The sequence below is a fragment of the Panulirus ornatus genome, chromosome 48 (assembly GCF_036320965.1).
Source record: "Panulirus ornatus isolate Po-2019 chromosome 48, ASM3632096v1, whole genome shotgun sequence".
NCBI lineage: Eukaryota > Metazoa > Arthropoda > Malacostraca > Decapoda > Palinuridae > Panulirus > Panulirus ornatus.
The window spans coordinates 19,338,858-19,365,732 of NC_092271.1; the positions used below are offsets into that span (position 1 = coordinate 19,338,858).

Genomic DNA, 26,875 nt, shown 5'->3' on the forward strand with positions numbered 1-26,875 from the left:
GCGGTGATGGAGGGCAGTGGTGTAACGCGGTGACTGGCCGCGTATGCGTGTGTGGGGGGTGATGACCTCTTCGTGCATACGGGGAGAGAGAATTACACCCCCACCCTCCCATCTCTCATTCCATCATGAAAGGTCCCCCCAAAAAAATTGTCGTGTGTTCTCTGTAGTCACTGTTTCCTGGATTATTCTTTTTTTTTTCTTTTTTGTTCGTTCACCGCCATATATCATCCTCGAGGTATTTCTTACTCCTTTTTTTTTTTTTTTTGCTTGATTTCGTTTCGTCATGTGGCTGAGCCGTTCCATCATCATCTCCCCACAATCAACTGCTCAACATCGACATATGGTCAACTTCGCCGAGGAGACTACATGATAAATGTCTTCCTTTATGTCTCCTATGACGAGGACATGTCTATGGTCGGTGCGTCTCCTTCATTTAGCTCAGCTCCAGGACTTCGGATTCCATCTTTGTGTGTGTGTGTGTGTGTGTGTGTGTGTGTGTCACCTTCCGTCGTACCTCCTCCAGCAGCACAGATCTTGGGACACCTCCAGTAGAGTGGCCAGAATGGTGATGCCTATTCCAGATCGGTCAATGACCAGAGTGTAATCTAACCCTCCTCCTCCTCCTCCTCCTCAGAACTCTCCTCATGTAGTGTTCAGGATACTCTGTCCAGCCACACCTTTCGATTCCTGTAATCCTCTCCCACGAATATTTCGCAGTCCAATTCCTACAATGCAACTGGCCGAGTGAGTGGAATTTTTTTTTTTTTTTCATCAACAATGTATTTGAATAACGCTGAAGTCTGTGTGCCTCTCTCTCTCTCTCTCTCTCTCTCTCTCTCTCTCTCTCTCTCTCTCTCTCTCTCTGTAGGTTGCTGCAACCCTGACTACTCTTTTGTTTCTCTGGTGTTTCATCATCAGGTTAACATATTCAAGCGTGATATGAATCCTCGCGAGTCATTCACACACAGATCAGAAAGGACTGGGAATCTCGAAGTTTACACCCACTTTGAAAGGGCGTATCTGACATGTCGCCTCAGTTTCATTCCACTGTGATGTGGGATCCACTGTTGGAAATAACCTTATGCCTACGTGGGAGTGGCGTATTTGTACCAACCTCTTATGGGAGACCAATGTCAGGTGCCTTTCGAAAGTCCGAATACACAAAGTCTACCTTCCACACTTTTCTCTGAATCCACGCTTCCCTTCACCATGGTAATTCCTGTAGTTTGGTGCTGCTTCTTCCAAGATCTTCGGTTTAATAAGTTGCTTAAAAAGGTCTCTCGACTCAGACAGATGTATGGAACTGTATAAGGATTTCATTTACCCTCGTCCAAAATCCTTTTCTCGAAAGTCCTCACCTTCCCCTTCTTCATTCCACATTCCTTACCTCTTTTTCTCTTATATCTCCCAAATGCTGGCTGGTTCTTGAGCTCTATCTTCTCCATAATAGTTCTTGGTCCTTTCAACACTTTTTTTTTTCTTTTTACACTACGTTTCTTCCCATTTCCCCTTCCCACACTGTCTGTATCCTTCGAGTGGGATCCATCTTGTGATTCTCTCCAAAACAGACTTCACGGAATCTCGTTGCCAGAGCCTGACTCTGGAAATCGGTTTTCCTAAATTACGTTCCCAGAAATAATACGTCGCACCATAAAGTTATCTCCCTCATATCCCTCCTCGGATTGTGGGTTCCTCTCAAGAGTTCTTTGCTCTCCCTCTTTTACCACGTCCTCAGACTCGACCATTGCCAGGGCTCGCTTTTCCAGGCTTTTGTGCCTGGACACGAGATCCAGTATTAACGGCCTAACAGCCCCCCCAATCCCATCCCCTTTCCCCCCGGACTCAACTAGTGTGCTACATGTTGGCATGGGAGTTCCTCCACGAGACCTTCAGGGAATGTATGCTTCCGTGTTTCAACCAGGGAACCACGTGCGTCTAGTCGACATGAACCAACGACTCTTTTTGTATCAGTTGAGCGGGGTCTTAATCTCGTGGCCTCCTGCACTGTCCTGATTACGCCTCCGGGTCATCACTTAACAGTCATCTGCTTCGTCAAAACTTTCCAAACGACGGCAAAGTTTCACAACCATCACGCGAGGTTGTTCGTTACTGTTGCGCTCCTGCCTCGTCATCTACACTTGCTTGGAGATTCAACTCCCTCGTCCAGTGTCATCTCCCTCCGTCCGTCCTCCTCGCAAGGGTTTATCAACGGTAACCTCTGGAGATCGTGGAGGGGAGACTGGATCACGTCATGGATGGAAGGCAGCAGTAGTGATGAGGAGAAAGTGAGGGCACCGAGCAACCTCAATACGTCCTAGACACAAGGGCTACATCACAGTGAGAGTGTATGTGGTCTTAGAAGTGTCCTCGACACATGAAGGAGGTGTTAAGGACATTTCACTCGGTGGATGTACCAGCTTGATGTTAACGCCTTAATGACACCTGGTGGATGATAGACCCGAACCCCAGACAAATAATCGAGGGACGATCTATCATCCGTGTCATACGTTACGTTACGTTATGCCATGTTACATCATGTTATTATGCCACCTTAACCTTCACAGACATTTCAGTCTTGTCATAACTATACTTTCCTCCTCTTCTTTCCTCACTCCAGGAGACGATACCTTCCATACTCGACCAGTTCTGGGAAGCTGTTTCCTCCCTCTGTTCCCACCTTTCCTTCCTCCTCTCCCTGAATCACTGTGATCCTCATCCAATCCAGATATAATCAAACCAGTCGATGCCCTCCTGCTTCACTTTTCTGATAACATTTAAGTTTCCTAACCACCTCCTCCTGTGCCTTCATTACCAGTGCTCCGTCCTTGTTTTTTCTTCTGTCATTCATTCATTACTTAGTTAATAAATCGTTTGAAAGTACCTTATCCTTATCTTCATCTTCTGAGACTGTGGTGCGTCTTCCAGGCCAGCGCTGGATAAATGGAAATGGTTTCACTTGACCTTTTAATCCGGGTATATTTTGAGCTTGATATTATATATTCTCTCGATCTTCAGTGTCTCCCTTTCTCTCTGGCGAGGTATGACGGCAACGCAGTGAGCCAGCACTTCAGAAGATATCCTGTTTCACCTCTTTTCTGCCCAGGACCTGGGATGATGGAATTCAGTTCATACACAACACAGGAAAACATGTAACCTACACGACTCGTTCTTCGTAATTCTAGATATTTTTTTCCGGACGGTGAACGCGCTGACATTGTCATCCGGCAAAATCTCTCCGTCAATACTCGTAAATCTCTCTCTCTCTCTCTCTCTCTCTCTCTCTCTCTCTCTCTCTCTCTCTCTCTCTCTCTCTCTCTCTCTCTCTCTCTCTCTAACCATATAGCTGCAAGCACGTGTGTGTGTGTGTGTGTGCGCGCGCGCGCGCGCGTGTGTGTGTGTGTGTCTGTGTGTACTTGTATTCATCACAGTTTCTGAACCATGTGAGCCACCATGTGAACCACCAAGTGAACCATATGAATCATCTGAACCATGTGAACCAGGTCGCACCTCTTCCTTCCTTGCAGCCCTGGACACGGACCCTCTGCCCCACATCCCCGCTTGCGGGCAGGCAGCTGACCTTTGCCGGGACGACCCCTGGTGCAAGCCGCGTCTAGACCGCTTCCGTGCCGCATGCAAGTTCCGTGACGGCCACTGCCGCAACCGTGACAGGTAAGATACGCCCCCCTTGTAACATGCAAGTTCCCTCGAGATGTCGCCGATTGTCCCACTGTGTTGGGTAACCCGGCACAGGCGGGAGTGATCAGCTGACCTTTGTTTACAAACACGGTGCGAGAGAGAGAGAGAGAGAGAGAGAGAGAGAGAGAGAGAGAGAGAGAGAGAGAGAGAGAGAGAGAGGAGAGAGAGAGAGAGAGAGGTCAAAAGACGTAATAATGTCACGTTATGGCTCACTAATGACCTGAGGGTGATGTTTTTATCTGATGCTCTGCATATTGTTTTGCTCTCATTTCTATATTCTTTACAGTACTTTTCGAGTTGAACTATCTATCTACCTTATTTTGTCTATGTCTCTTTGTGTTTGATCTGTCAACCTTTCTCATTCTGCTTCTGTCTCTTTGCGTCACACTGTCTCTCTATCTTTCTCATTCTATCTTTGTCTCATTGTACCAACTTCCCTACCTTTCCACTCACTTTGCCTCTTTGTCCAGCCTATATCTATCTATCTATCCATCTATCTTCAGCTTCTTTGTGAATGAGAGAACTCATTCACGCAGCACGCTGATGAGGATATAACGAAATGCCACAGAAGAGGAAGAGATTGTGGATGAAGTGAAGACAAATTTGAGTAGATAAGAAGTCAGGGAACAATTAACAATACCTTGCTGATCAAAGCCAGACAGGGAATGTGACAGAGGGTCACACAACTAAGAGTCATCATACACGAGAATCTAAGAGTCCATAGAACATACAAAGTAGATGGCACCATTAAGACAAGCAATGAGAGGTATGATAATGAGAACTTTCACAACAAGAGACGAGAAAAATATCGATGAAAATGCCACATAAATACATACATAAGGAGCAGAGCTGAACACTTCCGTGTGGTATCATCACCAAATAAAACAAATGGAAATAATCAAGAGATAATTCAGAAACAGGAAACAAAGAATATCGTGAAGAATGGAATAGATGAAGTACTATGAGAGGCTGGATGAACTCAGACAGTACAGAAAGAAGTGAAAGATTCACGATGATAATCGACACATAGCAAGATAACTGAAGGAAAAATGATGTAAACTTAAAACTCTCTTAATAAGGAAGAGACAGAGTTAGTAAGTCTGCAAAGAATGCCAATCCATAGCAAGTCTGCAAGATCGCCATGGAATATGACAAACTAAATATCAAACAAAACATACGGGAAAGCTTTGAGAGACTGACTGTTCCCTACCCTACGAGGAGAAGGAAGAAACATAAGGGAACAACTGCTGTAGCGCTGAACGGAAATCCGATACGATGGTTGGGATCATTACCCGATGTAGACGGAAGATACAATCACTTAATGAGCGTACCGAACCGCCAGGGAAACACGGGCACTCATTAAGACGCGCCTTTGGGGAAAAAATCTTTTCGTTGGTGTCCGTAGGTAGGAACGTACTCTCTCTCTCTCTCTCTCTCTCTCTCTCTCTCTCTCTCTCTCTCTCTCTCTCTCTCTCAACGACTCTCTGACTCGTCTCGTACCATCTCCAAACCGCATCAATCACCAGGTGTACGTACCTAAGGTGCCTGGTAATTGGTTGAAGTGATGGCTGCCTACTGTATGTCTGGCCGTATGATATTGTGCATATTGTTGTGTGTGTGTGTGTGTGTGTGTGTGTGTGTGTGTGTGTGTGTGTGTGTGTGTGTGTGTGTGTGTGTGTGTGTACGGAGGAAAAAGCAGGGGTTGTTTGAGAGGACAACAGCCCTTACGGTGTTATATGAGGTGAGGCATAGCTTCTAAATAAACAAATACGTAGAAAGGGTGGATGTGCTGGAAATGAAATGTTCGACTACAACATGTGTTGTGAGGAGGCTTAATTGAATTGATAGGGTGAGGGAGAGGTGTGACAGCGAGAGGGGTATGTGGGAGAGAGTTGAAGAAAATGGTGTGCTGAAATGGTATGGAGATATGGAGAGAACGAATGGGGACAGAATGACTAAAATGATATACATGTCAGAAATGGAGGGTACGAGGAAAATGAAAAGGAAAAAACAACAACGAAGGAGGCGGTGGTAGGACGGAGTGAAAAATGCTTTGTGTGTTCGTGGCCTCAACATGCAGGAGGGTGTGAGGCGTGCAAGGGATAAGAGTGAAATGGAGCGATGTGGTGTACGGACTCCGCCTACACGAAGTAATACCGCAAGTGGAGAGTCACCTTCGGCACGGCTGTATCAATGGGAGCACAGTCTCGTTAAAAGAGAACTTCCCACTCCCAAGGAGTTCACTATTTCCCTGCGACTAGAAGTAGCGCAACCTTGGAGATGCGGGAGCTCCTGGTAAGTAGTCCTGGGTAACACCAGGACTCTTTCTAGGAAAGGTGTCCTGAGGCGATTCTGGGTGGATATTAATGCTTTCACTACCTCCTTTCATTTCAACAAACCAAACACACCACTTTCGACCTTTTTTTCTTTCTGTTCTTCTCTTCACACTATTCACCTGTGTCCATAATATTTTCTTACTCTCTTTGAGGTTCACTGATGCTCTCTCTCTCTCTCTCTCTCTCTCTCTCTCTCTCTCTCTCTCTCTCTCTCTCTCTCTCTCTCTCTCTCTCTCCCCTTTCCATTGGCCCTCATAGCCCTCTTTCCTGCTGCTTTCTCGTGCAGGCCTCCCAGTTAATCGCACTCCTTCCCATAAACACCGTGTGCCTATACCTCCCGCCTTCCATGGTGGTGATGGAAGTTTCGGTGGTGGTGCGGTGGAGCGGGTGACCCTAGTGCTGCTGACGGTACTAAAGGTGGCAGTAATGGCGTGGAGTCTTGTAGGAAACCACCTGGGAGCTATCTCCAAGTCATTCTAGCCTGCCATATTCTTCTCGACTCGGCCTCTTCCTCCTACTCTTCTTCTTCTTCTTCTTCTTCTTAGTTCTTCTTCCACCCAGCATATCCATTTCCATATACTTTTTCACCCTCACCCAATCATCATCCTAGCCTTCTCTCTTCCCTTTTCCTTCCTTTCATTCTCTCTTCTTCTATCCCCTCTTCTCTCTCTCTCTCTCTCTCTCTCTCTCTCTCTCTCTCTCTCTCTCTCTCTCTCTCTCTCTCTCTCTCTCTCTCTTTATTCTCCTGGCCTCCACAGCACACCTCAATCTCCTCTTCAATTACTGGCTTCGTGTGAGTCATGGCCGAAGACCCTGTAATTCCCTGCAATCAGAAAACCTGGGTTTAAGACCAGACGCCGAAGGGGACAGACCCAGGGAGTCAAAGTAACGCAAGGGCTGATCAGACCCAGGATATTCGAGGTTAGTTCCGAGGACAGGATGCAGAGGACCTACGAACCAAAGAGATGGTCGAAGTCGTGAAACGAACGGACCTGGAGAGGGAGCTAACAGAACGCCCACCCAGGGGAACGAACGGCCAGAATGTCCCATGGGAACGAACGACCAGAATGCTTCACAAGAACGAACGACCTGAAAGCCGTACGAACCGGGCGATGAGAGATTCCCCAATGAGGAGCACACGAAACGTGCGGGTCCCGGGAAAGGGAGAAACAGGCGAACGCGAAGCGAAGGTCAGCGGCGAGGGAGTTGCGTGCGGGAGGCCTGGTCAGGTCACGCACACCCTCCGCCAGGGAGGGATGGAGGGAGGAGGGGTGGGTCAGGTCACGCTAAGGAAGATGGGGAGGAGGGCGGGAGGGAAGGCCACCATGATATGGTGCTAATCTTTTTTTTTTCAGCAAATTGCTCTCTCTGTCTCTCTGTCTCTCTGTCTCTCTCTCTCTCTCTCTCTCTCTCTCTCTCTCTCTCTCTCTCTCTCTCTCTCACGGTTAACGATAGCGGCGGAGTGAGCCAGCACAAGCTGTTGAGTTTACCTTCCTTGGCTAAGGCTGTTATCTTTCAATACCACACTCGACAACAAATGACTCTCAAATATCTTCTTGCGGTGAGCGCTACGCGCTTCCTAAGATCTCTTCACAGATACTCGTAGGTAGGTAGGTGCCCTACGTCCCCCATATGATCTACATCTACCATCACCACATAATCTACCTCCACCATCACCATATAATCTACCCCTACCATCACCAAAACATGTAACCCTACCATCACCACCAATACGTCACTATCACCAACCCCACCGCTACCTGCATTCACACCAGCGCTCATGTAACCTCCGGTGCGACTACAACTTGCACCATCTTCACCATCCATCTCCACAACCACCTCCTCTTCCTTCACCATCACCAACAGTACCTCCACCATTTACTACTACGACAAAACCCTCCTTCCTGGTAACCTACCAATACTGGGTTAAGACGAGATATCACTGCACCACTGTCAGGAGAGACGGGTGAGATAAATGAATTATTTCCTTCATAACCAACAGTGGCAAAACCTATCGACTGCCTTGCTAAGAGAAGGTACAGTGTTTACTCCGCCACCTGTAGGATATTCATCACAAATATCATGAGAAGATTTCGGGGAGAAACGTTCGAGCTTCGCTCGCCAGAGGACATTTTCTGATCGTCGCCTCGAAGAAAACTTGTATTCGAGTTTATCCCCAAGAACATGACGTGGTTGATCAGCCAGGTTCTTCTGGCCTCGAAAAGAAGTCTTTTTTTTTTTTTCTAAGGTTCCAGTCACGGGCAAAAGTCCACATCAAGGCTGGGCCTCAATCGAAATATAGAGAAAGTTATGGAACGGAGAAAGGAAAGAGAAAGGAAAGTACTTGCGAACTTTGGAGGAGGTGAAAAACCTTAAGTCTTTTGAAATGTGCCAGGTCATAGCTATAGGGAAAGACATGAGTAGGTAGAGAGTTCCAAAGCCTCGACGTGTAGGGAGAAAAAAAGCAGGTATCAAGATGATAGCCCACCCTTGAGTTGTTGCTGGCCACACAACAATCATGTGACGCAGCAGCTTGCCGAGTATAGAAGAGAGAAAGTGAACCAACACTGCGGCGTAAGGTAAGGGGGGGTCAAGTTTGGAAGTTAGCCTGGAATAGTTTATGAGTCGGACAGCTGTCGACTTAACTCTGTCAAGTACGGAGGTAAGAGTTCGAACCAATCCAAATGAGAAAGCAGTACTCCAAACAGGGACGAATCAATCCCTTGTATAAACGGGGCAACTGTTCAGAAGAAAAGTTTCGACATCTAAACAGGACACCCAATTCCTTAGAAGCAGACTTAGCAATTCCCGTAATGTGAGGTTTCCAAGAAAGAGTGGACGTTACAGTAATACCAAGTATGTTCATTAATTCAATAGGTGGAATTACAGAACCGTCAAAGGAGAGACGTGAGTTGTGAGGAGCTTTCGATAGAGCGATGGGTAGAAATTGGGTCTTGGAGGCATTAAACTTAAGATTTTGCCTACCCCACTGAGATATCATGTCCAAGTCTGAGTTTCCTGAGAAAGCTGTGTCAAGACGAGATGCAGATTGAGTGAGAGAAGATGGAGCAGAATTGAAGGATGTGGATTAATGCAGTGTTCAGTCGTCAGCGTACGAGTGTACTGGATTATGTGAGGAGGAGAAAAAATCGTTAAAATTTGGAGAAAAAGTGTAGGGGACAGGACAGAACCTTGAGGGACAAAGCTGTTGATGGAGAAAAGGGGGAAGGCTGATCCATCAACAACCACAGAGATAGATCGGCCAGAGAGGAAGCTAGATGTGAAGGAGCAAAGTGAGGGAGGGAAGCCAAAAAAAAAGAAAGGGAGCTTTAGAAATGAGAACCCGATGCCATACCCTGTCAAAAGCCTTTCAAGTCAGGGTCTTCTGGCCTCTCCAAGAACATGAGGTGGTCGTTCAACCAAGATCTTCTGGCCTCCCTAAGAACATGACGTGGTCAATTAGTGCAAGTCTTCTAGCCTTTTCAGCTCGCTTCCCATTTGCTACCTCTCTGGCCAGTATACTTTCCCCTCCAATTAAGTCATCTCCATTAGCTCCACTTCTCTGTCTGTCTGAACCTTCTTCTCTCCATTCGTATCTCTTGCCCAGCCTCCTTCCTTATACTCTCAATCACCCTTTACTTCCCCGCACCTCTCCATCATCATCTATAGCCTCCCTCATCCATCTTCTTAAGAGTTTCCCACGTCGGCAGCAACACCATCATCACCTCCTCCTAGCTTTCTACCTCCCTACTACACTCCCCTTGCACCTCAATGTTCTTCCCTCTCCCCTCCCTCTCATCCCGTCCCACGACCGCTCCCTGCTCCCGTCACGTCCGACTCAAGGGGCGTTATCCTGCGGAGGGAGGGAGAGAGGGAGGGAGGGAGGGAGAGGAAGACCCTAACAAGTTCTGGAAAGTTATCTAAGATTACTGTCAGCTGTTCCTGCCATTAGACGGGAAGTTTGTTGTTAGAAATTTGTGAGAGACTGGGGAAATGAGAGGCGGAATAGGGTCGGGGTGATACAGGGTGGTCGGGGGTGAAAGGGGGGGGGGAAAGTAGGGACGGACGGGGAAGCAGGGAGAGAGAGAGAGAGAGAGAGAGAGAGAGAGAGAGAGAGAGAGAGAGAGAGAGAGAGAGAGAGAGAGAGAGAGAGAGAGAGAGAGAGAGGAAAAAGAGAGATAGGGAGGGAGGATCACGTCAATATTAATATGACTTTTAAACATCTTTAGCGCCTCATCTCTGGATCTGGGTCACCTTTATCACTGTGTTCTGGTTATCTTTATCACTGGGTCTGGGTTATCTTTATCCTTGGGTCTGGGTTATCTTTATCACTGAGTCTGGGTTATCTTTATCACTGGGTTCTGGTTATCTTTTACGATGGGTCTGGTTTATCACTGGATCATGGTTACCTTAATCAGAGGGTCCGTGTTACCAACTGGTTATCAGTAATTCTGAGTTCAGGTTATCTTTATCACTGAGTCCAGGTTATCTTAATCACTGGGTCTGGGTTATCTCTAAGAGCAAGAGCACAATTTGAGAAGACAGACGAGAAAAGAAATTCAGATAAAACTTAAAGTTATCTCATTAATGACAAGGTGTCCCAGATCCATGGCTTCGTTTTAATTCGACTTCTTTTTTTTTTCTTAATTAGGCTGACGGGAAGGATGTCCGTCCCTGGTGGGAGGCCAGTGGAAGAGGGAGGTCGGGTTTGATGTAAGGGAGGAGGGAAGGTCCAGCGGACCAGTCCACAGATAAACGTGTGGATGCAGTTAGTCTGAGTGAGCCATGGTGGCTGTCTGAGTCAGACATATCCATAGTAATCTCACCAATGCATAAAATGTTCAAGAGACGGAGGTTCTACGAGTGTAATATAAAATGAACTCCTCCTCATCCACTGCAAACAAGTAGTTGCAAATTGGTGATTACACACACACACACACACACACACACGTCACATCATATGAGGAGGATTTTGAGAGAGAGAGAGAGAGAGAGAGAGAGAGAGAGAGAGAGAGAGAGAGAGAGAGAGAGAGAGAGAGAGAGAGAGAGAGAGAGAGAGAGAAACATACTGTACTCTGGTCTGTCACCACTGTGTTACGGTATGGGGACCTCGGGATGCTTTGGAAGACACACACGAACTTTCTTGCACTTTGACCCAAGCTGGGATCTACCTCGCTAGCCTGGGTCTCATCAACTGAGAGGTCGCACAGATCTGCTGGAAAACGTGCAAAGGAATGCAGCAAGAATGGCACGGGAACCTGAGTGGAATGAGCCAAGAAAAGAGGAGGAGAAACCTTTCATCCGCCCACATTGGAAGAGAGAGAGAGGAACAAGGGGGGTAAACTTGATAACTACATACAAATTCCTCAAAAAGGCCGTGATGACGTTAACACAGACAAAGTCTTTGATGGAGGAGGACAGTCGAGAACAAGAGGGAATAACAGTCTGGTCCTTTGGCATGAAAACTGTACGGAGGGACGCGAGGAAGCATCCTTGAGCAGCATAGTTGTGGCCTTGTGGAACAGTCGAAGCCAAGTGCATGTAAATACAAGTATCGCTGGAAGGCGATGGAAACTAAGGTATACGACTGGAAGCATAATGATAAGAGATGTGGTTCAGCGAGCGTCTAGTCCCTTCCTGTTTGCACACACACACACACACACACACACACACACACACACAAGCTGGGTCTCCAACATTATGAAGGAAGAATTAAGGAATCATATGTAATATTTCTCAACAGCAGGTATTTATGTGGGGCACAATTTCATCAGAATGAGATCAGATGAGATGAATCTTTGTAAACATCGACAGGAAAGAGTTACGATCGTCTTTAGGGGGGAAAAAGATGATGGTTAGGAGTACTGTGTAATCAAAGACCTCCACAGGGTCACTGACACTCTCCCCTACAAGAGACTGAATAACGAAGGTATGGTTTCAAAGTGGTAGAGGATGAACAAATCAAAATATTGATTACTGTACATTGATAAAAGACAGCATAGACGATTATCTTTTCGAGGCAAACTATAACTGATTTAACATCAAAAATTGGTCGACAAGGAAAAGGATATTCAAAGAAATCAAATAAAGTTTCTGACTTGGAGAAAAGCAAAGAACTGCTGGATAAAGTCTGGCGGAATGCAAGGAGGATGGAGCCGGAATTCCGAGAAATAAGATATGAAGAGAGGAGGAAGCCATCGACCTGCCCACAGCTGAGGTAATGAGGATAAATGCGAGGGAACACAATAACCTCCTGTGAATTCACAAGGAGAGACCACGACGATGTTAACATAGCTCAGTTTTTCCCCACATACTCAGGGGGCCTCCACCACGATATAACGAGAAGCCAGGCAAAGGGGAAGGCTACGGAGGGACGCCTGGAAAACACCTATTCAGCAACAGAGTCGGTGGACACACGGTTGGAAGCATGACGCGCAAAACAGGAAGGAAATTCAGATACTCGCTGGAAATATCGAGAGACTTTGTGAGAGGTAACACACACACACACACACACACACACACACACTTTATCAAGCCCAGAAACAGACAGACAGACGCACAAGGATCAATAAACAACCGAGACAGACGGACTGACTAGAAGAAAAAGAGAATGATCAGTGAAGCAGAGGAACAAAAGTAAACAGAATCCCATCATTAACTGAGACAGAGAGTAAGGGAGAGTGGAAAGGAGAGTTGGGAAGGAGATGGAGACCAGCTCGGGGTGAGAGGCTGGAGAGGCTAGTGAGAGCCTCCTCCTCTCACTATGACGAGGTGAAGGAGGAAGTGGGACAGGTGGTGGGAGAGAGGCACCGGGTGGGAGGAGGGTGGGGGGGGGAGCCGAGGGAGAAGAGGAACGAGTGAGAGGTGAGGTGCTGGGGGTGGGTGAGAGGTGAGGTGCTGGGGGTGGGTGAGAGGTGATGTGCTGGGGGTGGGTGAGAGGTGATGTGCTGGGGCTTGGTGAGAGGTGAGGTGCTGGGGGTGGATGAGAGGCGGAGCGCAGGCAGTGAGTGAGAGAATGAGGAAGCGGATGTAAGAGGAAGAAGAATAAAAGGCGGAGAATGAGGAGGAGAATGAGGAGTAGGAGGGCGAGGAGGACGAGGAGGAGGAGGAGATCTGGCAGGCAGATAACGACCCTAAACTTCCCTGATCGAACCTCGGACTTCAAGGCGTCGAACCCGCGACGTCTTGTTGTCGACGTCCAGCTCTCCTGTTGTCCAACTCGAGCCGTCTGATCGTCGAAGCCCAGCCATCGTGCTTTCGAACTCAGACGTCCTGTCACAGAATAACAGACGTTCTGTCGTCGAACCCCAGACACTCCTATTGTCGAACCTCAGTTATCCTGTTGTCGAACCTCAGATGCTCTGTTGTCCAACCTCAGGCATCTTGTTGTCCAACCTCAGACGTCCTATTGTCAAACCTTAATCATCCTGCTGTCTAACCTCACGCATCCTGTTGTCCAACCTCAGGCATCTTGTTGTCCAACCTCAGGCATCTTGTTGTCCAACCTCAGGCATCTTGTTGTCCAACCTCAGGCATCTTGTTGTCCAACCTCAGGCATCTTGTTGTCCAACCTCAGGCATCTTGTTGTCCAACCTCAGGCATCTTGTTGTCCAACCTCAGGCATCTTGTTGTCCAACCTCAGGCATCTTGTTGTCCAACCTCAGGCATCTTGTTGTCCAACCTCAGGCATCTTGTTGTCCAACCTCAGGCATCTTGTTGTCCAACCTCAGGCATCTTGTTGTCCAACCTCAGGCATCTTGTTGTCCAACCTCAGGCATCTTGTTGTCCAACCTCAGGCATCTTGTTGTCCAACCTCAGGCATCTTGTTGTCCAACCTCAGGCATCTTGTTGTCCAACCTCAGGCATCTTGTTGTCCAACCTCAGGCATCTTGTTGTCCAACCTCAGGCATCTTGTTGTCCAACCTCAGGCATCTTGTTGTCCAACCTCAGGCATCTTGTTGTCCAACCTCAGGCATCTTGTTGTCCAACCTCAGGCATCTTGTTGTCCAACCTCAGGCATCTTGTTGTCCAACCTCAGGCATCTTGTTGTCCAACCTCAGGCATCTTGTTGTCCAACCTCAGGCATCTTGTTGTCCAACCTCAGGCATCTTGTTGTCCAACCTCAGGCATCTTGTTGTCCAACCTCAGGCATCTTGTTGTCCAACCTCAGGCATCTTGTTGTCCAACCTCAGGCATCTTGTTGTCCAACCTCAGGCATCTTGTTGTCCAACCTCAGGCATCTTGTTGTCCAACCTCAGGCATCTTGTTGTCCAACCTCAGGCATCTTGTTGTCCAACCTCAGGCATCTTGTTGTCCAACCTCAGGCATCTTGTTGTCCAACCTCAGGCATCTTGTTGTCCAACCTCAGGCATCTTGTTGTCCAACCTCAGGCATCTTGTTGTCCAACCTCAGGCATCTTGTTGTCCAACCTCAGGCATCTTGTTGTCCAACCTCAGGCATCTTGTTGTCCAACCTCAGGCATCTTGTTGTCCAACCTCAGGCATCTTGTTGTCCAACCTCAGGCATCTTGTTGTCCAACCTCAGGCATCTTGTTGTCCAACCTCAGGCATCTTGTTGTCCAACCTCAGGCATCTTGTTGTCCAACCTCAGGCATCTTGTTGTCCAACCTCAGGCATCTTGTTGTCCAACCTCAGGCATCTTGTTGTCCAACCTCAGGCATCTTGTTGTCCAACCTCAGGCATCTTGTTGTCCAACCTCAGGCATCTTGTTGTCCAACCTCAGGCATCTTGTTGTCCAACCTCAGGCATCTTGTTGTCCAACCTCAGGCATCTTGTTGTCCAACCTCAGGCATCTTGTTGTCCAACCTCAGGCATCTTGTTGTCCAACCTCAGGCATCTTGTTGTCCAACCTCAGGCATCTTGTTGTCCAACCTCAGGCATCTTGTTGTCCAACCTCAGGCATCTTGTTGTCCAACCTCAGGCATCTTGTTGTCCAACCTCAGGCATCTTGTTGTCCAACCTCAGGCATCTTGTTGTCCAACCTCAGGCATCTTGTTGTCCAACCTCAGGCATCTTGTTGTCCAACCTCAGGCATCTTGTTGTCCAACCTCAGGCATCTTGTTGTCCAACCTCAGGCATCTTGTTGTCCAACCTCAGGCATCTTGTTGTCCAACCTCAGGCATCTTGTTGTCCAACCTCAGGCATCTTGTTGTCCAACCTCAGGCATCTTGTTGTCCAACCTCAGGCATCTTGTTGTCCAACCTCAGGCATCTTGTTGTCCAACCTCAGGCATCTTGTTGTCCAACCTCAGGCATCTTGTTGTCCAACCTCAGGCATCTTGTTGTCCAACCTCAGGCATCTTGTTGTCCAACCTCAGGCATCTTGTTGTCCAACCTCAGGCATCTTGTTGTCCAACCTCAGGCATCTTGTTGTCCAACCTCAGGCATCTTGTTGTCCAACCTCAGGCATCTTGTTGTCCAACCTCAGGCATCTTGTTGTCCAACCTCAGGCATCTTGTTGTCCAACCTCAGGCATCTTGTTGTCCAACCTCAGGCATCTTGTTGTCCAACCTCAGGCATCTTGTTGTCCAACCTCAGGCATCTTGTTGTCCAACCTCAGGCATCTTGTTGTCCAACCTCAGGCATCTTGTTGTCCAACCTCAGGCATCTTGTTGTCCAACCTCAGGCATCTTGTTGTCCAACCTCAGGCATCTTGTTGTCCAACCTCAGGCATCTTGTTGTCCAACCTCAGGCATCTTGTTGTCCAACCTCAGGCATCTTGTTGTCCAACCTCAGGCATCTTGTTGTCCAACCTCAGGCATCTTGTTGTCCAACCTCAGGCATCTTGTTGTCCAACCTCAGGCATCTTGTTGTCCAACCTCAGGCATCTTGTTGTCCAACCTCAGGCATCTTGTTGTCCAACCTCAGGCATCTTGTTGTCCAACCTCAGGCATCTTGTTGTCCAACCTCAGGCATCTTGTTGTCCAACCTCAGGCATCTTGTTGTCCAACCTCAGGCATCTTGTTGTCCAACCTCAGGCATCTTGTTGTCCAACCTCAGGCATCTTGTTGTCCAACCTCAGGCATCTTGTTGTCCAACCTCAGGCATCTTGTTGTCCAACCTCAGGCATCTTGTTGTCCAACCTCAGGCATCTTGTTGTCCAACCTCAGGCATCTTGTTGTCCAACCTCAGGCATCTTGTTGTCCAACCTCAGGCATCTTGTTGTCCAACCTCAGGCATCTTGTTGTCCAACCTCAGGCATCTTGTTGTCCAACCTCAGGCATCTTGTTGTCCAACCTCAGGCATCTTGTTGTCCAACCTCAGGCATCTTGTTGTCCAACCTCAGGCATCTTGTTGTCCAACCTCAGGCATCTTGTTGTCCAACCTCAGGCATCTTGTTGTCCAACCTCAGGCATCTTGTTGTCCAACCTCAGGCATCTTGTTGTCCAACCTCAGGCATCTTGTTGTCCAACCTCAGGCATCTTGTTGTCCAACCTCAGGCATCTTGTTGTCCAACCTCAGGCATCTTGTTGTCCAACCTCAGGCATCTTGTTGTCCAACCTCAGGCATCTTGTTGTCCAACCTCAGGCATCTTGTTGTCCAACCTCAGGCATCTTGTTGTCCAACCTCAGGCATCTTGTTGTCCAACCTCAGGCATCTTGTTGTCCAACCTCAGGCATCTTGTTGTCCAACCTCAGGCATCTTGTTGTCCAACCTCAGGCATCTTGTTGTCCAACCTCAGGCATCTTGTTGTCCAACCTCAGGCATCTTGTTGTCCAACCTCAGGCATCTTGTTGTCCAACCTCAGGCATCTTGTTGTCCAACCTCAGGCATCTTGTTGTCCAACCTCAGGCATCTTGTTGTCCAACCTCAGGCATCTTGTTGCCCACACGACCTTCTCCATGCTGCCAGCATGACCTGCCCCATGCTGCCTCCACTACCTGCTGTTTTTCTGCTTCGCCATGCTGCCTCCACCACACATTTCCCATGCCTACCCGTCTACCTTTCCCTATACAGCCTCTAGTTCAGCTCTGCTCACCACTTACGCAAAGACCCAGAAAAAAAAACGAATGCAAAAACGACCATCAAAAGTATTTGCGTCACCCAGTGCACACCACTTACGATGAAAGACTCAAGAAGCCAAAAATGACTTACTTTTTTAGTGCAAAATTTCCTTAGAGATCTAACAGAAGTTTTCAAAGCTAAAGCTAAGTAGTCTCAACAGTATAACTAGCGAACGTTTCTTCAATATGGACAGGGATACGATGACCAGAAACATAGGTATGAAAGTTCTAAAGGGAAGCAGGTGTAATGCATGTGTGAGGAAGACTGAACACTCAAATCATGGCTGAACAAATACATTACAGAAACCAGTTATCAGGGGGGGATAAGTCTCTTCGAGAGTGACGGTACAAGTCGGCCGCATTTCAATTTTTTTTTTCTTACCAGATGTGAAGTTGAAAAACTTCCTTCTAATAGCATTTGGCGGCTGAAATGAGACCAGAGTAAATTTTCCATTTATCCCCTCTTATGAAATTCCTATGGAAGTGTACTCTCTTCTGATATATGGTGCATCTTCATGGACATTTTCCTACCGGAGGTAAATGGGTTGGCAAAAATGGGTTAAGAGTGTCATTTAAGGTACTGGTAAGATGCAGACGTGCCTATTTTTTAATAAAGGAGATCGGGAAACAGCAGTGAACTACAGACAAATACGTGTGAAGAGTGTGTTATGTCAAACACTGGGAAAGATGACCAGAGAGTGGATGTGTGGCTGCCTGCAAAGGAGAAACTAAATAAGTGAGACACAACATGGGTTCAGGGAAAAGGGGTCATGCGTAACAAATCTGCCAGACTTTTATGAAAAAGAGAGATTTTGTTCCCAGAATATATAGATGTGTGGATTGCGTGTTGGATCTGTCAGCTGATGTGTGGGAGGAGTTGATGGTTGGGGAGGAGCCCCTCTGCTTTACTGTGCTCTCTCGATCTATACAGATTACAAATGTAGGACCCTATTTCCATCCTCCAGCAGGTCACCTCGTCATAGATCACCAGGACAACGTTCGTCGCTCCCTCTCATATACTTCACTGTATGTGTTGCTTGGTAACCTACTCCCAAGTTACCCCTACCACCTTCCCCATGGGTCATTCATACTCCCTCCTCCTTCCTCCTCCTCTTCTTCCAGAGAGCGGTGTGTAGGGGCGTGGCTGGAGGTTCGCGACACACCCCTGCTGGGGTGCATCTGCCCCGACGACGCCGACAGGAGGTGCTATCGCTTCTACTCCCTCGTCAACCAGAACCCCTGCGTCGGTGAGTGGGTGTACGTTGATGTATCCTCATAACGAGAGCCACTGCCTCGGTGAGTGTGGGTGTACGTTGCTACATCCTCCTAACGAGAGCCACTGCCTCGGTGAGTGTCGGTGTACGTTGCTACATCCTCCTAACGAGAGCCACTGCCTCGGTGAGTGTCGGTAGGGCAAAACTAGAACACCCTACCCTCGATGAATCAATGTATCGCTGTATCTTCTGCCCGAGAAGCCTTGCATCAGTAAGTCTGTTAACCTGTGTTGTCGGCCCCAGCAACCCTTGCGTCGGTGAGTACATATATTGCTATATTTCCAACACTTGAGTCTTGTATGTATAGCATTTGTCTGTCTATATAGCTATGTCTCCCACACTATATCACTGAGGTTTGATTCTGTATGACTCTAGGTCTGCCTTAGTACCTGCAGCTCTATAGAACTGTAGCTCTCTCTCTCTCTCTCTCTCTCTCTCTCTCTCTCTCTCTCTCTCTCTCTCTCTCTCTCTCTCTCTCTCTCTCTCTGTGGACCTACTGCTCTATACAGCTCAAGCTCTTCTAAAGTAGCTGTGGCACTATACTGCTCTAACTCTGTCTGCCACAATAGCTGCTGTTCAATGTTACTCTTGTTCTGCTAAAGTAGCTGCTGTTCTATGTTGCTCTAACTCTGATAGAGAAAGTTATAAGTATTGTCAAAGTTTATCGATGTCTTTTGAATATAGGAACTCTCTATCTATCTATCTATCTACCTAGAATATGTACTAAGAAATTGCATCGAATTTCTTGTCTGTAGCGCCTCGAATTTCTGATTAAGCTGACCTATGTTGACCTTCCTGATCTGTGTAGGCCATGCTGACCTGTGTGTTGACCTTGCAGGAGACGATTACCCAGGTCGCGTGGCCACCATGTCTGACGTGTCCAGGGCGCTTGGGACTCCCCTGACCCGGCCTGTTCCCGTCCCAACGGCAGCTGCGTCCCTGCTGGTGGTGTCCGCGTCCCAGGCTGAGCCCCTCTATCCGCTCTCCACCATCCAGCACTATTTCCAGCACTTGCCCAACTCCAGTAAGCGAGGGCATGGCTATTTACTTCTATCCACCCTATGATGTATTCTTCTTTTTTTTTCATCTGTCCAATCTCTATCCTTTCCATGAGCTCAGCAAGTGGTGGGGGGGTCTGTCCAGTTTCATTCCCTGATCTATCCCCTCATCATCCACTGTTTATCCTGACCTATCCCCTCAACATCCACCACTGTTTACCCAGACTTATCCCCTCACTACCCACTTCTGTTTACCCAGACCTATCCCCAAACTATCCACCACCGTTTACCCAGATCTATCCCTTCAACACCCACCACTCTTTCCAAGAACCTTTACGTTTCAGCATCCCCCCACACCACCACTATTTCTTCACTCCATCATTACAACGAGTATCACCACCGCTCCGCACCAACACTCCCGCTCTCACCAGCCATTACGTCTCCCAGTGTGAACTACAACGGTAGAGGTCACTCCCTCTACGTCAGCGGCCTCCAGCAACACCCGCTGTGTACATAAAGAAACCCCTCATCAGCCAGGTGTAATGGCTCACTAATTCTAGGTCATGATATGATGAGGACTTGTGGGGCCATACAAGTCTCCATGACACACGACACTTCCTCTTCAGTGTCACTCCTGCCTCGTTGACACTAAGCCCAGAACTTGTGTCATGCGGCTCCCTTGGCACACCTTCTGTCATTCCCTGGCAAACCCTTCTGCCATCTGGCACACCCCTGTCATTCCCTGGCACACCCTTCTGTCATCCCCAGGCACACTCTTACCCTCCTCCGTAAACCTGCCTCTCCTCCCATTGTTTATGGCACTGCATCATGGCACTCCATTGGCACTGTACCATAGCACTCCCCTGGCACTGTATCATGGCACTCCCCTAGCACTGTACCATTGGCACTCTCCTGGCTCTGCACCATGGCACTGCCCAGGCTCAGCATCATGGCACTCCCTAGTCACTTGCCCAACACTTTCCCCTGGTATCACTGGCACAGATCGAATGATTTGTTGATAAATTCAAAATTCATGGAGCAGTTCACGTCAGGTCTGGCTCCCACATCATCATATGCTCTCATGAGTCGAGAAAGGTATGAAAAATATACTCTGGAGTTTGACCATGAGGCGGAGTATTATAATTAGCCTTCCATTACGTTTTTGAAATTGCTCATAACACTTGGTAAAATTCTGAAATTGAAAAGCTTGAAAAGTTGGTTTTACGCAGCTGACACAGAGTATATTTTATTCGCCTTGGGCGTTTAGCTGTTTTTCAGTTTACAGAACTCCGGGGAGAGCCCTAGCGGCTCAGTGGATACTGACATATCTACTCCTCACTCCACGGGGTGAGGCATGACCAACCAACCACCAGGCCCACGGTACTCCCAGCCAGGGGCTACCACTGCGCCTGAGATCCGACAGCTCTAAAGCCAAAGTTGACGTCCGTGTTTCTAATGCCAAAGTTGACGTCTGTGTTTCTAATGCCAAAGTTGACGTCTGTGTTTCTAAATCAGAGAAATAAGGCGATAAGCAATGCTCCCTGTTGGGGGATCTCAAGCAAACCAGAATGTTCAAACTTAATATAATAAGGCTCTCAGGCGTAGTCCTAGCTGGCTGTGAGGTTACTGCAAGAAACACGAAACCCTTTGGCGTCCTCAAGTGACCACGAGGTATTGGATGGAGAAACTGGAGAAAATCTTGTATCTTTCTTAACATTTATTTTATCTGACGGAACCATCCATTGGGATCACCCGTCCCAGTAGTACCAGGGATCATCTTATATATATATATATATATTCTCGTTCCTCTTCCCCACTCACTCCTTTGCCGACGGGGCGTCCACCAGAGAGCGACAAGAGCACGTCGGTGGAGCACGTGAAGCGCGTCGTGAGCACCTGCCACTCCGCCTTCACGGACTGCCAAATGCACAAGGGCTGCAGCAGGTGAGGCTCGCACGTCCTACACACACACACACACACACACACACACACACACACACACAATGTCTTCTTCAGGAAACTGTCGTTGAATGACGATACTGAGACAGTTATCATTCCTTGCGGTATTGGACGAATATAATCATTGATAAAGGAGTCTTGTAAAAGCATCTATGACTTGAATTACCGTCTCACGCCCTCTGCTGTATAAACCTGGAGTTATACCTATTCACATTCCAGTAATGACCACGAATGTAATGCCATTTTAATGACCCTCCTCAGTGATCGGGAGTAATTCATAGGTCCTCACGACCAAGCGCCTTTAAAACTGGTTCTGCTGAAAGTTTAGTCTTTCTCTTTGCTTGACCTCAGAATCGTGGATGTTAAGAGAGTTACTCTTTAGAGATCCCAGTATATCTTGGCAATTCCGTTATACACACATTCTTAACCTCTCTCTCTCTCTCTGTATACCCTCCACTTGCCAGCCACCTGCAGATGGTGAACAGCCACTGCAGCGCCTACTGCCACCAGGACGCCTGCAGGAGGTCTGTCCAAGACATGTACAAGTACCTCCTGGAAGCCAACCAAGACCTTGCCCACAACATCGCCTTCTGCGTCTGCAGGTCAGTGCGACGCTCGGAGCTTACTCTCCAGGAGACAACTGTCCACAGAACGTGGTCCTGGGGTTAGGTTTATGTATCTAGTGTTCCAGTTGGGGTAAAGCACCACTGTTAAGGCCACCATTTACTTACGCCTCGTCTCCACAACGGAGTCTCTAGCTATGTATGTGTGTGTGTGTGTGTGTGTGTGTGTGTGTGTGTGTGTGTGTGTGTGTGTGTGTGTGTGTGTGTGTGTGTGTGTGATTTTCAAAATCTGGCCAGACACAATTTCAGCACATGATATACTTAACACCTTACATCAGTATGTTGGTTTAAATCCCTGATCCTCTCACAGCCAGACTCTTATTTGTGTGTGAGAGAGAGAGAGAGAGAGAGAGAGAGAGAGAGAGAGAGAGAGAGAGAGAGAGAGAGAGAGAGAGAGAGAGAGAGAGAGAGAGAGAGAGACCCGATCCGTGTTATTATACTCACAATGGAACACCCGCTTGCTGAAGTGACAATGACATGTGTTTGTGTGTGTCTTGTGGGTCAGGGAGGCGGGCGGTCGAGTTCAGGACAAGTGTGAGCGAGCCCTTGAGCGACTCCACCCACCCTGTGCCCAGCGGACCGAGACCCTCCCCGTCACCCAATGCCACCACCTGGGCCACGACTGTCGCACCGACCACGTCTGCAGGTAAGTCCAGAATAGCGCAGGTCCTAACGCAGTGGTAGGACTTCAAGGGAGTGCCAAGACCAAACATAGGGACAGATCTTCAGGGTAGTGCGAAGACTTAACGCAAAAATAGGTCTTTAGGGTTGTACGAAGGCCTCAGATAAGGGGAGGGTTTTACATAAATACGAAGGCTTTATATAAGCCTAAGACTTCGGGAGGAGTGCCAGAGTTGCGTCGTGGTAGTCCAAGTGTAGCATCAAGGAGTACCCTAGGGTAATACCTGGGTCCTACATAGTTCCAGGCCTATGTTATGGCAGATCCAATCTGGTGCCAAGAACCTCGGATAGACTCATGGTCTTCAAATATTACCATTAGCGCCCTGTACAGCGTCAGGGTTGCGTCCTGGTCATCCGAAGGCAGGATCAGGGTTGTGTCCTGGTCATCCGAAGGCAGGATCAGGGTTGTGTCAAGGACTTCACATAAGGGCAGGGGCTTAGGCTTACCTCTAACGTCTTACGAAGTATGAAGATCAAACTAGGTCAGGTACAAGGGGATGCTAAGCCCTCAGTAATATATACAATACAGAGATTATAACCACTCACTTAATTGGTAATACAGACAAGCGTATATCTACTGCAGACCAAGCTGCTACTGAGCATGTTACAAGGAGACGTAACAAATCAATTCTCAAGAAAAAAAATTTCAAGCTTCATCGATCATCTCACGAACCATTAAGCCATTATCTTAATCAGTCATCTGATCAATCGATTCATCTTTCTTATAACTTGATCAAGCAATTAATCTGATAACACATTTGGCTGTCTACATCCACACGGAAAACTTGGCATTAATGTACCCAATTATCCCCTACCAGACATCTAATCACACTTCTAAGGTACCAAAGAAATTTCTTATTTAACCAAACACTGAAGAAACGTCTCACCTCTCACTTTCCCATTTCTCCTCCTCCATATCCCTTCCCTCTCCCTCCTTCGCTCTCTCTATCCACTCACACACTTATCTTATTCTCTCACTTCTTTCATCGTCTTTCATTCGTGATCCTTTTCAACGCCTGTAGCTCTCCCTATATCATAGTCTCTCTATTTCTCTCCCGCGCCTCTCACTGCTCTCCCTACTGCAGGTACCGCATGGAGCAGCACCCTCACTGCTCCTCCTCCCTCACCGCCTGAAGCAGTATTCTCACTCTCCCTATTTTAAGTGCCAACTGGAGCAGTACTCTCACTGCTCTTTCTCCCCTACTTTTCCTCCGGCAGATATCACCTAGAGCAGCCCCTCTCATTGCTCCTCTTCCCTCACTCTCCCTCCGGCAGGTACCGCCTGGAGAAGTACGAGGTGGGTTGCGCACCTGACCTGCTGACGGGGGCGTGTGTGGGGTCCACCTCGTCGTGCAGGGTGGGCGTGGTGGGGGTGCTGGGGACGCGCCTCCACACCGACTGCCAGTGCCAGGGGGAGGCTCTGCAGGAGGCCAACAACTGCCTGGCGTGGAAGCGTCTCCTGTGGGGGAACCCCTGTGTAGGTACGACCCAGTGACATTTCCACAGTTGTGGTTATCATAAGACAGTAAATAGTAGTGGATCTGTTATCTGCCTGTTGAGTTACACCCCCAACATACACCAGTGTGGAGAGTGGAGCGGGAGGTGTAGCGGTGTTCCGTCAAAGCGAACAACGTCCGCCCTGCCTTCGCGTCCAAGCTCCCTAGGGCGTGGAGGAACTGTGTGGGGTTTGATACAGTACTCTGAGCACCCAACCCCAGACCAAACTCTAACCCCTTCCTTTACTCCTTGCTCGACAACAAGTGGTTGACTTTTGGAGGGGCTTTAGACCTGACAACTACCAAGGATCATGAAGGCCGTCAAAATCCTACCAGCCAAACGATGTTTCACCAACTTCCTCAGGTTTCTAGGATTATCCTCAGGCCACATGCTCGCCCAACTGAGTATATGGCCCATGTCTGCTATATGTGTAATGTCTGTATCTAATACTCATCCCTCTTTCCATGGCCCTCCTACTCCTGTACGTAATATATTTGCTCTTTATATCTCCAGGCTCTACCTGTAGCTAAATCAATAAACCATTCATTATCAATATCATTCTATTTACATTCACACACACACACACACGTTTACTTAAGAAATGCACTTTTTCCCTTCATCTTCTTTTGTGGAAACCTGACGTACAAGTTGGTGTTCCCTGTGTAAAACTTGGAGCACTTGAGCTGATTCCTGTTCCACAGTTGAGGCGCAGCTGACCTACCTGCTGGAGAAGGCGGCGGAGAAGACGGCCGTGCTGCCCTCCCCCGGCAGGAGCAGAGACAGAGACAGGAAGAGGAACAGAGACAGAAGCAGCTATGGTCAAGGTGAGCACTAGGGGTGTGTCTGTGTGTCGTCACTATTGTGTGTGATGAGCACCAGGGGTGTGTCTGTACGTCGTTACTATTGTGTGTGATGAACACTAAGGGTGCGTCTGTGTGTCGTTACTATCTGTACGGCGAGCACTAGGGGTGTGTCTGTGTGTCATTAATATTGTGTGTGATGAACACTAGGGGTGTGTCTGTGTGTCGTTACTATTGTGTGTGATGAACACTAAGGGTGTGTCTGTGTGTCGTTACTATCTGTATGGTGATCACTAGGGGTGTGCCTGTGTGTCGTTAGTGTGTTACGGAGGGAGAGAGAGTTGTTTACACTCGTGCTGCCCCCGTCTCTTAACTTTATGACTATGTACTACTTATTTACTCCTATATGTGATTATCTATTTGCATCTATCTATTTGTACTGTAAGGCGGAAGGAATTCTACACTCTGGAGGCCCTGTCTCCTGATCAGTGTGTGTGTGTGTGTGTGTGTGTGTGTGTGTGTGTGTGTGTGTGTGTGTGTGTGTGTGTGTGTGTGATTATCTATTTCATGCATGGGGGGGGGGGTATTTATCTCTTTGGGAACCCCATCTCTCAATCCTACCTATATATATATATATATATATCAATCAGCCGTTTTCTAACTTCATTTCTTCCCTCGGTGTTGACCGCTTCACCATCTAACCTTTCTTCCACTCGTCCACTATTCGATTCCTAAGCAAAAATTTCGTCTCATCTTTCCCGCCTGTTCCTTTGTTCCGTTTCCTGTTGTGCCATTAAGCCGATTGGTTCCTCCCTGCCTCAAAGAACACGTGTCCCATCGCGACAGCCTCAAGGCCACAGAGAAATCCAGAGGAGGTAATCATGTCCTCCCCTCGTCATTCTCCCTTGCATTGTGATCGAGACTTCTGACTCCTCGTCTCTCCCTGTAGCTCAGCTTCATATTAGTTACGCTTCCTTTCGTGCCCTTCGCTGGATCCTCTCCTCCAGGGGCTCTCCACGTCTCCACGGAGCACGATGACCAAACTGGTGCCCCATACCCTAATACGTAACTATTTTGGAACTTCTCTTTCTCCATAAACTTAAAATCCTCCTTGATATTAACCAGTGTTCAGCTTGCTATCATAATGCTTCACCCAATATAGGTCCATGGAAATAGGATGGGTAGTATGTCGACCCCCACTGTTTTCTTTCTCAGGAACATTCTTGTAACTTGTGCCCTAGAAGATAACCATCGAGGCATAATTTAATTTTAGTGTGTCCCACCTTCATCACTGCATTTGGCGAGGTTGATCTTCAACTACGTATCTGGCCAGTGCTGAGGGGTCTGTCTGAATCTCTTTTGTAAGCTGTCGTCATCTTGAATACTCTCTCTTGTCTCTCATAATAACAACTTCAACACAAGCGCATTCAAACACGGCTAAGGTCTTCCTGGATGTTAATAGATAGTAGACTGTAAACAGCAGCGCCGACCAAAGAAGTACTGCCCTCCTGGCTCACGACTGTGGAATGGTCGGAACCATCTTACACACCCTCCGTGTCATGAGGTTGTAGACAGCATCTGTGTTCAGTGTAATCTTCGAAATTCCTCCTTCGGGACACTTGTTAGGCTCTTCCTCTCGGTGTCTATTCAGTCACTATGACCTTAACTGCCATGTGTTTCCTTCCTCCTTAAGAGTTATTGTGTTCCTATCCCAGCCCAGGTGTCAAACACTGATCTGCATCGTATTTGGTACGCTCTCTTAACTCTTGCTACGGTAAGGTTCACCTTAATGTGAGGGGAAGCAAGCGAAGCCACTCTCCAATATCCTCAGGCCTGTCAGTCGACAAAAAGCAAAGGTTTTTAACGGGTAAAAGGTAGAGTGTAGCCAACTATGACCACGTCTAGCAGCAGGTCAGGTCGAAATTCAAGGCGCGAGACGCCTAAACGCCTCAGTGAACGAGGGCAAACCAAGGCAGCCTGAAAATCACC

The 26,875-nt window shown here is 47.9% G+C and overlaps 1 protein-coding gene across 1 annotated transcript in view; it reads left to right on the forward strand.

The window, feature by feature from the left end:
• The window catches only part of LOC139763800 (uncharacterized), a 202,543-nt gene that overhangs the window by 165,084 nt on the left and 10,584 nt on the right, over positions 1-26,875 (forward strand). Inside the window, exons 4-11 of the mRNA XM_071690057.1 lie at positions 3,525-3,669; positions 18,177-18,301; positions 19,167-19,352; positions 21,174-21,270; positions 21,750-21,887; positions 22,414-22,554; positions 23,865-24,070; positions 24,788-24,910. Of these exons, the coding sequence (XP_071546158.1) occupies positions 3,525-3,669; positions 18,177-18,301; positions 19,167-19,352; positions 21,174-21,270; positions 21,750-21,887; positions 22,414-22,554; positions 23,865-24,070; positions 24,788-24,910 (1,161 nt within the window). The remainder of the gene's footprint in view (positions 1-3,524; positions 3,670-18,176; positions 18,302-19,166; positions 19,353-21,173; positions 21,271-21,749; positions 21,888-22,413; positions 22,555-23,864; positions 24,071-24,787; positions 24,911-26,875) is intronic.